This window comes from Protopterus annectens, chromosome 11.part0 (assembly GCF_019279795.1).
Source record: "Protopterus annectens isolate FY-2018-M chromosome 11.part0, PAN1.0, whole genome shotgun sequence".
NCBI classification, from domain to species: Eukaryota; Metazoa; Chordata; order Ceratodontiformes; family Protopteridae; genus Protopterus; species Protopterus annectens.
The window spans coordinates 1,196,813,130-1,196,830,129 of NC_056745.1; the positions used below are offsets into that span (position 1 = coordinate 1,196,813,130).

The 17,000-nt window shown below is 39.5% G+C and overlaps 1 protein-coding gene across 1 annotated transcript in view; it reads right to left on the reverse strand.

Annotated features, from left to right (window-relative positions):
• LOC122815042 (chloride anion exchanger-like) overlaps window positions 1–17,000 on the reverse strand; it is a 359,777-nt gene that overhangs the window by 288,448 nt on the left and 54,329 nt on the right. Inside the window, exon 4 of the mRNA XM_044087290.1 lies at window positions 7,131–7,300. Coding sequence (XP_043943225.1) covers window positions 7,131–7,300 — 170 coding nt within the window. The remainder of the gene's footprint in view (window positions 1–7,130; window positions 7,301–17,000) is intronic.

Below are 17,000 nucleotides of genomic sequence, written 5' to 3' on the forward strand. Positions count from 1 at the left end.
TTGCATGTGTAGATCATCAATCATAGGACTGCATATATATCTGCTGACCTCACAAGATCCAATCATAGTGAAAGTTTTAAAACATGAGGAGAACAAATCTAAGATGACTTCCCTGCTTAGTTTAGCAGAAGCATATCAGTGCAAGGAGAAATGGACATCAAACCAGAAGTAGAAAAAAATCAGGCAGCAACTGAATGTGCCAAAAACAGAAGAAAGAATTTTAGGTGAAGGATCAGATGAGAAGGCAGGAAATGTGAAAAATGCATAAATATAGTTGCAAGTACAGAAAACTCCTGGATCAATCTCATGTTGATCAGAAACTAAAGCAGTATTTAAACTAAAAGATGAAAGGTTAATATTGGTGGCCCAGGATAGAGGACTATGTACATGTTGGTTTATAAAGTACATTGAACATATCGGAGAAACAGACAAATACAGGTTTTGTAAAGCAGAATTGATAACAGTTGCACATCTTTTTGCTAGGTGTGATACACTAATGGCAGAAGGCATGTATACAGAAAGGCATAATAATGCAGCATGACTGTTGCATTAGGGATTGTGCAAACAATATAGTATTGAAGTAGATGAGAAGCATTGGAAACATGAGTCACAGAGCATTATAGAAAATGATGGGTTGTATTACATGTGATTACCCATCACCAACAGTTCAAAAAATAGATGTGAGAAAACCAGATAAAGTAGTCTATCAAAACAAGAAAAAAGTAGCACTGATCACTGAAATTGCTACACCCAGTGATTACAGTTTCTTGAATACACAGAGACACAAAGTCGTAAAATATCAGGATATACAGACAGAAATGAGGGCAATGTGGAAGAAGTATACCCAGACATTTCCAATACTAGTAAGAGCAATGGGTCTCAAAAAATAATTTACAGTCATATTTGGATATGCTGCTGATACATGTAACTGTATGAAAAGCAGAAGGAATCAATTCTAGGCACACTGCAGGTGCTGCAAAGTGCACTTTTGGCTAACATCAAAGATTGAAACCATACTAATTTCATGAACATTAATCATACTTTGACTTAGGAATGGGGCCCATTCCCATCACAGTATTAGAAACCCAAAATGCTTGGAAAAATTAAATCCAGTATAATTTTAATAATGTAGTACCTCATTTAAAAGAATCCAACATGTGCATTATTATGAAAGGCATTACAGAAACAGCTGAAGTCGGTGACCATTGCACAACCAAATACCATTGTAATGTAGTTGCTTGCAGTATTATAGTGGTCTATACCTTTGTTATATATAATATGCAGAAATATAATGTCAGCTGTCTTAGAAATGGATGGGGCTGGTCAGTAAAAAGCTGGGCTACAGTGATCACTCTTTTGAATCCAGCAGTATTTATATTATTTCCATTTTTATTCCTGATCCTACATGCATGTGGATATGGTTATGTACAGTGTCATTGCAAAGTACTGAGTCTAATTGCACTCTGCACTGCAGTAGCTGTGACTGCAGTGATACTGTAAACAGGAAGTCATCCTAGGGAAGTGCTGTCATTCTACCATCATTTATTTGTCACAGTTATGGTCTCTGTTTTTTTTTTGAGGGTGTAAGAGTAGTTCTGTTCCTAATGCTTGGTCCGTATACATGGACTTTGGCATTCTGAGCAGCAGTGTTGACTGTTACCTTGTTTCCTGTTTTTAACTAAAAATGAATGAGTCCGATATCTGTCGGAGCGCCATTTTTTTGAATGGACAGAGCAGCCAAAGTTCAGCCAAATGCATGTTTGTGAAGTTGATTTTCTGTAGGAGGTTTCACCTTCCCATCCCCCATATACAGTAACCTCTCGATATGCGTCCCTTAGATCCCTATTACTTATCCTAATACCATGGTTGACGTTACCACACTTCAGGGCAGGGAGAAATATGTTTTCACAGTATGAGTCATCCAGTGATTGAATGTTTGGCTTTATTCAAGCAAACTGCAATTTTGTGACACAGAGGATCTAGTATTCGCTCAACCATATTTCTCCCAAAATTCACATATAAACATAATATGCTTAGATTATTGTATGAGAAAAGCATGCATTATTTGCAGAATTATTTATTGCCAAATTCATAAGGAAAATATTGATTATGTGTTTTCATCCAAGTGAACTGAAACAAATATATGACTTGATATTTTTACTGGCCTAATATAAATGCTAGAAAAGCACCCAAGCTTTCAGTGTACAAGCCTTCATCAGAAATTGATTGAAAACCCAGGAAAAGCATGGAATATGCAGGATCTTAAGGGGCTTGTTTTCAAATGTGTGTTTAGCTAATCAACGTTGTTAAATCATATAGTCGACAATATTTGATATTGTCTGTTGTGAAACACTGCGTATAGGGACTAAAGCATCTAGTTCAGTTTATTTTTTTACTAACAATTGATCAATTTACTGTATTAATTGTTTTTAATATCATGGTAGTTGGGACGTTTGATCAGTGATGCCTTATTAAGCACCAATACAGATACCATATATGGCACTGCAACAAAAAGGAGTTCTGACAGCTCATGTATACATACATGTCTATATAAATATGTATATAGACACACACACACACACACACACACACACACACACACACACACACACACACACACACACACACACACACACACACACACACACACATATATCAGTTCTGACTCCAGCATACCTACACTAACACTACCAGTGTAGCCACCTAGAAAAATTGTTCATTTATTAAATGTTGTTATTTGGGAAGGATAGCTGAGGCTGGGTGGTCTGACTTTATTTCTTTTTAAAGCAGTAATAATGCCAAGCCTGGCCCTGTCTTCACTCCTTGTAAAATTCTTCACGTGCTTTCTTCACTCTGAATTTCTCCAGTTTACCCCCTTCCAGGTGAGGTGACTATCTGCTTCCTCTCAAGATGGAACTAGTGGAATAGTGGAAGGAAGCATTAGAGAAGTTGGTTGCCCTGGCAACAGCTTCATTTGTCGAGTGATACCCTAGTAGTGGAAGCTTCTGCACAAAGAAACACTATGCAATGCTAAACATGGGTACCTGAAACTTCCTTTAGGAGTCTCTTATAAATTATACACAGTTACCCTATATTCCTTCCTCCTTCCCTGCGGAGAATGACAGAATTTGTTGGATGCTATGTATTGCTTTACTCTAGCCAAGCCCCAACACAAAAATGGCTTGACATATTGTGAAATACTAATTGTGGGACCATTACTTGTGAAATCCAAATAGCAGGTGTTGTATACAGTAATCACACCACTGCCTGTGAAACCAGATTTTGGGTGTTGTATACAGAAACCCCACCCCTGCTTCAAATACTGTCTTGTCATCATCTCTTCTTTATTTTGAGTTTAAAGCATAAGTATGTCAGCAAGCTTTCCAGTAAGCAGAGATACACAATGAGAGACCTGTGTATAACAATATTATATCAAAACCAAAGCACGTTTTAGGCGAGTAAAATCCAGAAATTACAATGCAGTAGATTTCTAACACAACGGTTCCTGGTGGTTGAACTTTCTGCACACTATTAAGATATGTGACTTTTCCAAATAATAATAGTTGCTAAGACATCTTAGTGCATGGTCACTCAGAGGGACTTTGATACTGATCTTTGAATGTTTCATTTGGATGATTATATAATGGTACATGGGTATACTGTTTATCAAGTGATATTTTATTGTATTGTAATTGCAATCACATCCATTTTATGATGTTTATTTTTATATGTGTACCACTTGCTGCAGTTTATATTTTATTTTTATATATTTATAGTCTAGGTCAGGGGTAAAAAAAATCAGTATGAACTAGCATGCTTACCTGGTCAAGAAGCAAAATGAACCCTCCTGAATACTTCCTGTATTAGGCAGTGAAGAATATTCCAGAAACTGTAACTGTAGCTCAAGCAGTTCACTGAAGATGTCTGGGTATCTCATCAGTTTCAACCCACAGGGCTCCATAGTGCTACCACTGTTATTCCCACTATATATGCTGCCACCTAGGGAAGTGTTGCCTGAGACGGTTATTCATTATCAATAATAAGTGGTTAACATTTAGCTGTACCTGTCATTTACTCAGGAGCTTGTCTCTGACTTTTTCCCAGTCTGGAGGACTACCTAGTGTCTAATACGTGGATCTCAGAAAGCTAACTGAAGCTCCACCCAGTAAAGAGTAAAGTGATATTGGTGCATGTCGCCACACATACCACCATTCATGATACCAGCCAACTGTCAAATCTTCTTCTCCTGCCCCCTTCCCCTAATTATATATGGGGAAAGATTGAAATATGTCACACACAGATATGGGATTGATTTTGAATTGTGATGTGACATATCTGCAGCATGTGAAAATTCCATGAAAATAGCAGTTAGCCAGAGCCCCTTTGAACTGTCATATTACACATTTGGAAAGGCTGCCAGTTACCGCTAGGTCATTTTTTATGACTCCTGTTCTTACATATTGGGCTTCACCTGATCTAAGTCCCTCTTATTTAAAAGAGTTGTCACAACCTTATTTCCTGACTAGGTCCCTTACATCATCAAGAGATGGGCTCCTGACTTTTGCATCAATTCATTTGGAAACATATAGGTCCATAGGTAAGTACTAGGCTAGTTGCTCTTGTGAGCCATTTTAAGCCTAGCTAATTTCCCTTTTTGTGCTTGAATTAACCTACCCTATTTGGTTAGAGAATGGCCTTACCCATCCCATGGTTCATAATTATATTTTATCCCTAATGAGAATAACTGGGATCATACCATAAGTAATTTGAGGGGATCTGTGCATGGGATAAAGCATTTAGGAGCTGCCTCTGTCCATTAGTAGTACAGGGGCAATTCTGCAGTATATTTCCTGTTTCCCATCATGCCATATTGCAGGGTTTCAGGGTGTCTTATGTTTACCTTGCTCTAGTCCTTGCCCTATAGAATTGATTAGTTTCCCTCCTGTGAGTATGACTCTGAAGCCTCTTTCAAGAGGTCCCCAAAGTTCTGTCTTATTTTTGCCCCCACATCCCCCTTGCTATTGACCTCCACCCTATGCCCATAAACTCATCCATTTCCTTAGCAGAGGAGCGATTAAAATCTTGCCATAAGCCTCACAACAAGTGCTCTCTCCCTCTCCAGGGAAATTTCACTTATTGGTCCCCTTTTGTTCATCACAGCAATAATCCAGAAGGAAGGCATCATGCAGTATGTGCAGCTATCAAGGGTGAGTATTTTGGATATGAAGGGGAAGGAAAACCCTAACTGGGATACAGTGTATATGCTACATCAGCGTGTCTACACATCGAATATATATTCACTAAGCCATTCAGCTGCCAAAAGGACAGTAACTCGTTTTGCATCTTGAAGGTACTTAACAGTCACCACAAGAGATGCAGTTGATAGTAAGTACTACCCAAGAAAATATATGAAAACAAACAAATTAAATATAAAAAGGAGCAGTTTTCAAAGTGGTTTATGTGTTCCGTAAAACTTCTCCTGGATGCATATATTGGTGTATGTTCCTGAACATATGCAACACCTTCCATCAATATGCATTCTTAATTCATTAGTTAAGCAGGAAAACCCACTAGACAGAATGATCCCTTAAGGAGCCACTCAGAAGCATTGTCTGGTTAAGTAACCTGCTCAGTCACACAGTAGTATGCAAATAATGGCCAAGGAAATTAAAACCAGGACTACTGGATGAAGTCCTTAATCTTCTACACTAATCTGTCACAGGCTTCTGAATTGTCAAAATATTAAATCATGTGACATCCAAAAATGAGAGACTAACCTCAACAATCTGTGATGTCAGTCACCATTGTTTATATTACTTAGCTTACAGATATAAAATATGCATGTGTTTTTGCCTGATGCGTCAAGATCACAACTTTATAAGTACAGCTATCCCCTCCCATATCAGGCACATATTTTAAAATTTGGTACTTTCACTCAGAAAGAAGGCAAATTTTTGTTAAGTTGCTTATTTTAGAATAATAAGAAAATCTGCAATGTAAATGGTTAACATTTTGCTAACTACATGTATGTTATAGTGAGGTGCAGAGACAGGATCAGTGATTAAGATTTTGCTAACTATATGTCTGTTGGTGTAGGGGCAGGGTATGTGGGTGTAGGGGGCAGGATATGTTAGTGTAGGGGACAGGACCAGAGTATGTTGGTGTAGGGGCAGGGGCATGGTATGTTGATATAGGGGCAGGGGCAGAGTAGTTGGTGTAGGGGGCAGGGCCAGGGAATGTTGGTGTAGGGGGCAGGGGCAGAGTACGCTGGTGTAGTGGCAGGGGCAGAGTATGTTGGTGTAGGGGGCAGAGGCAGGGTATGTTGGTGTAGAGGCAGAGGCAGGGTATGTTGGTGTAGGGGCAAGGTATGTTGGTGTAGGGGCAGAGTATGTTGATGCAGGGGCAGAGTATGTTGGTGTAGTGGCAGGGGCAGAGTATGTTGGTGTAGCGGCAGGGGCAGAGTATATTGGTGTAGGGGACAGAGGCAGGGTATGTTGGTGTAGGGGTAGGGGCAGGGTATGTTGATACAGGGGCAGAGTATGTTGGTGTAAGGGGCAAGGTATGTTGGTGTAGGGGAAGGGTATGTTGGTGTAGGGGCAGAGGCAGGGTATGTTGGTGTAGGGGTAGGGGCAGGGTATGTTGTAGTGAAGTGCAGAGGAAGCATCAGTGGTTAATGTTTAACTAAATATCTGCTGGTGTACAGAGTATGTTGGCATAAGGGGCAGGGTATGTTGGTGTACGGGCAGGGGCAGGGTATGTTGTTGTAAGGACAGGGTATGTTGGTGTAGGGGCAGGTTATATTAGTGTACGGGGCAAGGGCAAGAGAAGGATCCGTGAAGATCAGTGACATTCCAAAAAAATTAGGGAAAGTGGACATTCATGAATAGATAGTCAATAGATTCAAGAATGGATAGTCATGAAGTAACATGTTATTTGTGTGTAACTGATGGCTGAAATTGTTTTATGAACTTGAACCATTCTGTCAAAGTGTGAATGTCTATGGTTACAATTAACTGCACATTTGGAACATTTCAAAAATAACTGCAATAATCATTATCTCCTACAGAGTGCTACTGCTGTATTACATGCTAGTCAGTAGTCAAAAGCTCTCTTCCATTGGAAATACTAACCTGAAATATTCCGGCAAGCACTGTTATTGACGCAGCTGCCAAAACTCGTTGTTCTTCTTCTGAAAGGTCAGCAGGGAAAGTATTGTTACCAAGGGATCCTACTGAGCCATCATTTGGGACTAATCTGAGTGCAGCTGTTCCCACCATTAGGCTTAATACTGGAAAAGGACCTAGTTAGTTAAGGAAAAACACAATATGAATATGATTAATTTCACAGAAGCCATTTACAGCGCTAAGAGATTTCAGTCCCTATAATTCTTGAAGTCTTCACTAGTTTGTGATTCTTTTTATACTGACCCCCTCTTCAGTGATACAAGCAATTGTATAAATGCTGATGGTTGTAATACCTTAAAAGCAGAGATTGTATATGTGCTTGCACTATGGTTATACATACTTTCTGTGATAACATAAGTTTTATTTATAAGGTTACAGTGCTAGAATTAGCACAACACAAGCTTATGTCTTCTGATATCAATAGGTTCACACATTCTCCTTCCTTTTCTTATGGGTAACTGATTCAATGTTAAGGAAACAACCCGGAGAATAAACTGAGTGACCTTCAGCCTGTTTGGTGAAAGATGCTGCGTAACGTTATTTTACTGGTATGCTGTAGCACAACGTAATATTATCACAGGCATATTATTAGATGTCACCTTCTGATACTAACACCAACTAAGAAGAAAGGACAGCTCTTCCTACAGAAGAAGATGATAATGCCACTGATCTTGTTGACAATTACGCCCGTCTCATTCCTTTCTTTCTTTTTATTTTTGTCCTTCCTTCATTTCTACCTTCATTTCTATCTTTCATCAGAAAAATGGAATTTCAATTGTTTTTGAGTGACTAATATTAAATTTGAAAATAAAGTTGTAGCTGCGTTATTAGCAATAATTCTGCATTTTGTGATCTACCTTATAAGGTATGCAGCACCTGAGAAAAGATGTCCTGAAAGATTTAAGGTCACAAGCAATTAAATTTATGGATAACACTGTCAGACCAGCAAGGGATCCTTTTGGTCTGTAGGTCTGAGTTCCAGTCCAGCTGAGATACATATCTTCATCATCATCATCCACTATGTCTGCTGTCATGTCAACTGTTGCCATATCTTTCCATTCAGCGACACTCTCCCACTCCTTCAACAATCTCACCTGACTGTCACAGCTCATCTCTCGCACAAACTACCCATTTTTGGCTTTACACCCCTATCTTCTCTTGCCTTCTTCTAGCCGGGACACATAATTTCTCTTTATTCCAGAACTGTGTTCTGAAAATAGATCAGTGTGAATGATAGTGCTTTAAAAGCACAAGTAATGTAGTTGAATTTTAAGCAGTGTTTAGTTTTATTAAGCACAACTACATGATTCCAAAGATAGCTTTAGTTAAAACTGCATTGCTCAGTTTTAAATGTTGGATACTATTCTGTTTTTATTTTGTTTGAAAGTCTCAAGATTAAAAGTAATTCTGTAAAGAAAATAGACCAGGTAACTGTAGATTGGTTAGCCTGTGACTATCAGGGTGGCACATGGTTTTGCAGTTGGACAACTCTTGCTCAGTATATTATATCAGGCATTAATCTTGAGTTGGACAACTCTTGCTCTGTATATTATATCAGGCATTAATCTTGGAGAAGATCAAGGCTCTCATGTTTGCTGTTAGCATGCAGCATAGTTATAGAGTGGTATCGGGCATTAATCTGGGAGAAAACATCAATGGTCTCATGTTCACTGACAGCAGGCAGCACAGTTATATAGTGGTATCAAGCATTAATCTGGAAGAAAACGTCAAGGGTCTCATTCACTGATAGCAGGCAGCACAATTATATAGTGGTATCGGGCATTAATCTGGGAGAAGATATCAAGGATCTCATGTTCACTGACAGCAGGCAGCACAGTTATAGAGTGGTATCGGGCATTGATCTGGGAGAAGATATCAAGGATCTCATGTTCACTGACAGCAGGCAGCACAGTTATATAGTGGTATCAAGCATTAATCTGGAAGAAAACGTCAAGGGTCTCGTTCACTGATAGCAGGCAGCACAATTATATAGTGGTATCGGGCATTAATTTGGGAGAAGATATCAAGGATCTCATGTTCACTGACAGCAGGCAGCACAGTTATAGAGTGGTATCGGGCATTAATCTGGTTGAAGATATCAAGGATCTCATGTTCACTGTCAGCAGGCAGCACAGTTATAGAGTGGTATCGGGCATTAATCTGGGAGAAAACATCAAAGCTTACATGTTCACTGACAGCAGGCAGCACAGTTATATAGCTCTTGGTTCCTCAGTTCAGTACTTGGCTGGGGTAACAGAGTCTGCATGCCCTCCCTGTGCTTGAGCAGGTTTTTGATATGTGCACTGGTTTCCGCCCACATCCCAAAGATGTTCTGAGGCTGAACTGCCATTCCTTAAAACTACATGTTAGTGTGTGTATGCAGTGCAAGAGCCTGTGTGTGCCTGTCATATGTTGGCTTCCTGTGCAGGATGAGTTTCTAAACTGCATGTCCACTGAGTACCAGGATAGGGTCCAGCTCCTCCATGGTCCTGCACTGGATTAAGGGAATAATCCGGGAGTAAAACAATTAACACAGGCACTGAAACTGTGCCATATAAATAAGCACATAACTAAACATCCTTTCACATAGTGCCAGCCCTTAAAGTGACAGCTTCACTCCATTACAGGCTGTATAAAAAACAAAAAAATAAATTCAAGCTTACAACATCATGTTCAACTGCATTGTCAAGTGATTTTTAATCTCTTTTTGTCTCAGCTGACCATTGGCTGCCTCTAGTTCCTTCCTTCATTCATTAGGTCTGCTGGGGCCTCCTTGGCCCCCCTGAGTTATACCCACCCACTTCCATGGCCTGGGAGGGGAATGATGATGCTGGTGCATCATCATAGTGCTTCTGAGGAACATTTTTGCTACCTACCCTATTCAAGAGCCCAATACATCCTCAAGGATGAGATCTCCAATGGGAATCAGCCCTGATGTGCCCTTCATTCCACAAGGGGTTGATGTCAGCAAGATGCCCCGCACATCCTCAGTAGTACCCTTCACAACTGTTTCCCTGGTTTTCACCAGGGATAATTGGCTGCTTTAGTGTGGCCTGTACATGCTATCCTCCACACCAACACCTCAAATACCAGTGTCCGTAATTGAACCCTTGTCTCCTGGGCCTTTTTCAGGGATTTATCCCTGTTCACTGTGTCTTTCTCCTACAATAGCTCCTATAGCAGCTCTTACTGCACCAATCTGAACTTCTCACTCACATAATCATTTGCTTACTATAATTCTCCTTCTAGCTACTCACAACCTCTTAACACTCTTCACGCTACTCAACTATCCTATCATCCTCATTTATACAGTTGCAATTGTCTCCCTTCCTAAATGATATGTTTTGATTTATTGTAAATACTGTATATTAGAATTGTATATCCTCTTTTTATGATTTTGTTGCCTACTAACTGTATTTCACAGATGGGCATTTATATAATACCCTTGCTAGCTCTCATTAAATGTAATACTGACTTTCTTTGTATTCCTGGCTGAAACTGAAATTGTTCACTTTTGATTAGTGCTGCACCCCAGTAAATAAATTTTAACTAAATAAATAAATAACATTAATTCTTCTACTCCATGGTGGTGGCTATTGTCAAGTGATTTTGGTGCATTACTAAGATCATCATAGATGACAGATCAGTGCCATATCCTGTAAGCAAAATATGAAACCTAAATGCTACAACATAAAATGAGCATTTCTAAAGTACTTTTTTGTCTGCTTTCCCTTATCCTCAGAATTCTGACACTTATCTGCCACCACCTATTGTTGTATTGCATTTCCCCATTTGCAACTGCTATCTCAACTGTGCATTTACTGAGGAAGGTCCATGGGTTTTTAAGGAATGAATCCCCTTTAGTCTTTAGGGTTCGGCATCCCTGAATGGGATGAAAGCTGAAGAAGCAGGCAGTAGACAACCCGTCATATATTGGCCATAGGAGTTTATGATTCCAAAAATCTGTGGGGTGAGCATGCAAAATGTCATTGGGTCACATGCCTCTTATCATGTTCCGTCTGCCATGTATGAAGTGCAAAACTGAGCTGCAAATATTAGCCTTCCAATTCTCCAATTCTCCACTAGGGGGGTATTCACCTTGCAGTGATGTCTCTCAGCCTTCTCCTTGAAGAGGAAGGAGAAATACCAGGTCTTCAGCTGCTTTATTCACAGTCACATGCTGCACATCAGGGCTTTATTCACAGTCACATGCTGCACATCAGGGCTTTATTCACAGTCACATGCTGCACATCAGGGCTTTATTCACAGTCACATGCTGCACATCAGGGCTTTATTCACAGTCATATGCTGCACATCAGGGCTTTATTCACAGTCACATGCTGCACATCAGGACTTTATTCAAAGAATGATCTCCAGTATGACAGGTGAAGATATTTTCCCTTTACATTGGTCTCAGAATAATTTTGACCTCTTCTCCATTATAGTGAATGAAATTTAAATAAAAGAAAAAAAAACAGTAGCTCTGCCTCAACTCAACATGCTGACTGCCTGTTGGGTTTGTGCAAGATCCAGATGATCTATTAATCTACTGTGTCAGAGCCAGTGTTCAAATATAATCTATTACCAGGTCAATACTGCTTCAGCAATTTAAAATCACATTTTAATGATTTGCACTTGCTTGCTGGGACATTTGGAAAGTCATGATTGGTTGATAAGGAGTGAACACAGCTGCTTGGGGGTTAGCATGTGTAAGTGAGGTTGTATATTTATCAGGCCTAGGGGCAGGCAGTGTCCATCATATGTTGGGTAGAGGTGAGAAATTGTGCTGATCTATCTTATCATGCCTGATCTGAGCATATAGCACATTACTGCGTAGGCATGTGTCCTGACTTTCCAACTCCTCATTCTACACATGGAACTCTCATGGCCATACCCTTCACCAACCAATAGTCCCACCAGACTTCAGAATGTGGCTCAATAAGAAACAGGTAAAATCATGGTCAAATGTTCAGCCAGTTACAGACAAAACTCTGCCCTGAATTCCAAAGTTCAATGACATTACAACAGTCATCAGACTCCAAACATTCACTTTCAGTGCAAAAAGCTGTGGGTTCTATTCCTACACCAAGTAGATCAGTTGCTGACACTGCAGTGCAGCATGGGGGGGGGGGGGGGCACTGCACTTTTGAGTGTGTCATCTTTTTTTTGATGAGATGTTAAACTGAGAGCCCCATCTGCTTGAGTTGGTGATAGCTCAGGTGGATGTAAGAGATCCCACGTCAACTATCAAAAAGAGTAGGAGAAGATTTTTAATGCCCTGGCCATATTTCCCCTAGTAATATAAATATTACCTCGGCTCTCCACTAAAAAGAGGCCAGTAACCTGATCAATAAATCATAAATAAATAAATAAACCACTGCCACCTTCAATAAGCATACATTTGCAGTAGATTTCAAGTCAAAATTCCAAATAGTCTATAAGTAACACAAAAGATATTTCTCTACATTTTATAATTAGGACATGATACATGATTAAATTCCAGCATGCGATTGTTTTGTCATTTCAACAAATGCTGATCAACACACTCAGAGGGAGCAATACAATAATTTCAGGCTCCTAATATAGAAATAACCCTTCCATTGTTAATGAAGTATATTTATTGCAAGGCTGTTTAGGGTTTAATAATATATGCAGACATGCCTTTGTCCTTTCATATTTTAGTTATGGGTAAACTATCTTTATTAGAACATAGACAGCAATAAAATCAAAGCTGAATGAATAGGACTGGGTTCTCACACCTTATGAAGGACCTCATTATTCAGCCTATTGCTAGTAAGGTCATTGCCAACATCAGATAACACATTTTTTACCAACTGATTGTGATTGCTAAGAAAAGAGAATATGGTTCTCTAATATTCTCTGTGCAACAGAAACAAGTATTACTAAACATATTTTCCCAGAGCATCCATTTCTGAATATTGGCTATTGAAGAGATACAGTGTACAATGATATTGTGGTCATATTGACTTTAAAATGCTCTTTGCTGCAACTAGTCTCAGAATGACTGCATAGTTTTGTCTGTTATAAACAGATTACATAAAGATCAACAGAAGCAATCTGAAACACAAGAAATGTCTTTGGTCTTGTGATAGTGCTTGCATTATGCATACATAGGTACTTAGGTTCATAGGTCTGTAGTGTGTTAGCCATTCTAAGCTTAGCCAAAAAAACATAGAAGAAGAAGAAGAACCCTTAAAGTTGTTCTTCCTCTTTCGGCTTTTCCCAGTTAGGGGTCACCACAGCAGAGCTCCGGTCCGCTAACGATTGGCAGTAGATTTTTACGGTGCCGAGGTGCCAGCTCAATGCCCAATCTTCAACGAAGGCACGCCCATTCACGCATGCCTTCTGAATGCCACTCGACTGCGGGGAGGACATGCAGACTCCACACAGAAGGCACTCCAGCCGAAAATCGAATGGGGGAACCTCTTGCTGTGAGGCGACAATGCTACCGCTGCACCACCATGGCTAAACCCTTAAAGTAAAGCTCCAAAATATTGTTGGAACATAGAATTAATTTGAGAGCTATAGAGAGAGAATATTTTCAGCATGGATTATGCTTTAGGGAAGGGAAATATGAGAAGCTTGCAAAAAGGGAGGAAAAGAGAAACAGATAATGAATAGTGAGGATTGAGATGCGGCGCTATTTAATTTGGCATAGTTAGACATTTGTAGCTAGTCACTACTGGAATGAATTTTTGGGATCCCATTCATTCATTTAATTGAAGTTTGAATATCACTAGGGTTTTACATTGTCTATTATGTAAGGGAACCTTGCTCCATAGGTGAAGCCAGAACTTGGTGATGAATTTATCTCTGAATCAGGACTTGAAAATATTTTGTTATTGACATAGGTCTTGGATTGTTTATTAACTGAGGAGTTTTTTTTCTTTTCAAGGAAAAGGAGGTCAGAGAGCATGGTTTCACAATGCTCAGAAGACAAGGCACAGATCACTTTGCAGGAGTCTATAAGTTATAGAAGAAAAGGATAGCACTTTTATTGTATCTGTATAATACTGTTTTCTTAAACACTGGATTCCTTTGATTATAAAAATACTGAAGTCTTCCTAGATGCTATACATGCCAAATGTAGCACTGTGTTGTCAGATGAGGTGAATGAAGACATGAATAATTAGGATGGATGGGGTTCTGGACAAGTCTCAGAGTATTTCTTTCCTCTGAGATACAGCAGTCTTGAAGTTAGTATATATATATATATATATATATATATATATATATATATATATATATATATATATATATGTACTGGGGTGTGGGGAGCTGCAGGGAAGCTGGGGTGTGGGGAGCTGCAGGGAAGCTGGGGTGTGGGGAGCTGCAGGGAAGCTTGCCCTGTGAAAAAAGTTTAACTTTAAAGGAGAGAAGTGTTTGTCGAGACAGGCTACTCTCCTTTAGCTTCTCTGTTCTCTCTCTCTCTCTCTCTCTCTCTATATATATATATATATATATATATATATATATATATATATATATATATATACAGAGAGAGAGAGCGAGAGAAGAACTACAACAGGAAGCCTAGGGGGATTCTTAGCTTGCAGACCCCTGCATTTAGTTCAGATAAATAGATTTCAAACAGAAGAAGGTTTAGGACAGAGCCTTCAGGTATGATACTAGTTATATTTTACTTTTTGGAAAGTATACAATACATTCTGATAGCTGCGGTGGTGGTGCTGCGGTAGCATTGTTGCCTCACAGTAAGACGTTGTCCTGTTCGATTCTCAGCTAAAGCGTCTTCTGTGTGGAGACATGCGTGAATGGGTGTGCCTTCGTTGAAGGTTGTGTGTCAGGCCTGGCAAGTCAGTACGTAAAAATCTACTGCCAATCATTAGCGGACAGGAGTTCCGCTGTGGCGACCCCTAATCGGGAAAAGCCGAAAGATACAACAACAACAATACATTCTGATCAAGTGTGTTCTGTTTGACAGTCAAGTAGCAGTTCAGCTAATTACTAAATGGGTAATGTTTAGTTAGGTTAACTTATTTATTATGACTGAGTGGAGAATGGTATCAAATGTCTTGGTTCTATCTAACCAGTATGCATGGAAAATTCTTCATCTAGGGCTTTGGTGGCTTTTTTTTAAAAAGTTTGTGACAAAGAAAGTTTAAACTACACCTCATAAAGGCAAGATGTGAAGAATCTAAAGCTTGCAGCTCTTGTATTTCCTTATTGACTAGTTTTTTAATAATTAATTCCATGGCTTTACATATAATGCTACTGAGACTGGTCGGCCTACATTTACCTGGGTCAGCAGAGGCACCACCCTTATGAGGGAAGACAATCACATTTCTCCATTCTTCAGGTACATATCCGGTGAAGAAATTTTATTAGAGATGTTTAGAAGAGGTTTAGCTAGTTGATGCTCTAAGCTTACTAATAAGCTGCTTGGTATGATGTCTGACCCCATGTATACATTATTTTTTTTTTTGTTTTAGAGATGCTGTTTGAGATTTGGTCAATATTGACTTGGTCAATAGTGGTGATGGTGAGTTTGGCTGGAAAACATGGTAGGTGGAGTGAAATTACAGCAGATTTTTTTTTAGCCTGGATACTAGCTGTGGAGTCCTTCTGGGTAAATTTAGGTAGTACATTAACAATGTGGTATTACAAATTTTATGTCCATAGTTAAAAAGGCTTAATGGTTATTTTGATTGTTGTGCCTATCCAGTGTGCATAATAAACCCTGATTATTCTTACAGTATTCTTACAGTCATTACTAATTTGGTTAAGTTTTATTTTATAATCTGGGAGGGAGATTTTTATAATGCTAGGAACTTATGTTTCTTTTTTTTTTTTAATCAGCCACTTGGCCAACCAAACATCCCTATGGCACATCCATCTTCAAGCAATTCACCTATTCATTACTCCTGAAGGACTAGGACTAGGCCTTTGAGACAAACTCACCATACCCAGTACATCTCAGATCACACTGGCAATCTGGACAGGTGAGGGTCCACCAACCCATTCATTCATTCCCTGCCACTGAGCTCACTTGCTTTCCCATTAGAGTGGGTTTATCTCCTTCTTGAGGCAAGAGCCAAATGGCCCATTCATTCCCCAGGTTGAGCTTTCCAGCTCTATCCTTTCTGAGCAGTAATGGTCAACTGGTAGTGAGCAAATCAGTCACTGGCTCAGGTGGACCTTCCTCTCTTCCCTTGGTGCTCCTCTGCACTTCTGCAGCTCCACTCAAACTCAGCTGCATCTGTATTATCTCAGGGAAGTACGAATGTCTTTACCACACATGGTATTCCCTGAGCTTGCTGTGTGCATAGCATGGCTTGGCTGTGTTTGCCCAGTAAGCATCTGCTCTACAAGTGCAACACCTAGTGCATCCACTAGATGTTACCTACTCAGTGAGCTAGACCTGTCTCTCCTCAAGATGGACAAGCTGGCAGAAGCTGCTCATCTCAGTCTTCCCTAGGCCAACACAGGTCATCTGACTTTCATCTTATTGTGCCATGGGGTGCAGGGCCTTACATTTTTCATATATTTTTTTAATATTCTATTATTCCATCAGAGTGAATATTTTAATGTATTCGTTGTTTTGCTTATGGAATATCTATTCAGTGATTAAATACGCCATAAAAATTCCTTGGTTAGGGTTGGGGTGTTAATGTTCAGGAATTTTGGATGACTGAACCAATCACATTTTTCAGAAAGGTTGATAAAATTTAATAGATTAGTTGTGCTGAAGTCCTTTAATGCAGATGGGGGATGAGGGAGGCTAGTTTTGAGGCAGCATTTGATAAAATTATCTGATTTAACTAAGAAAGGGTATAC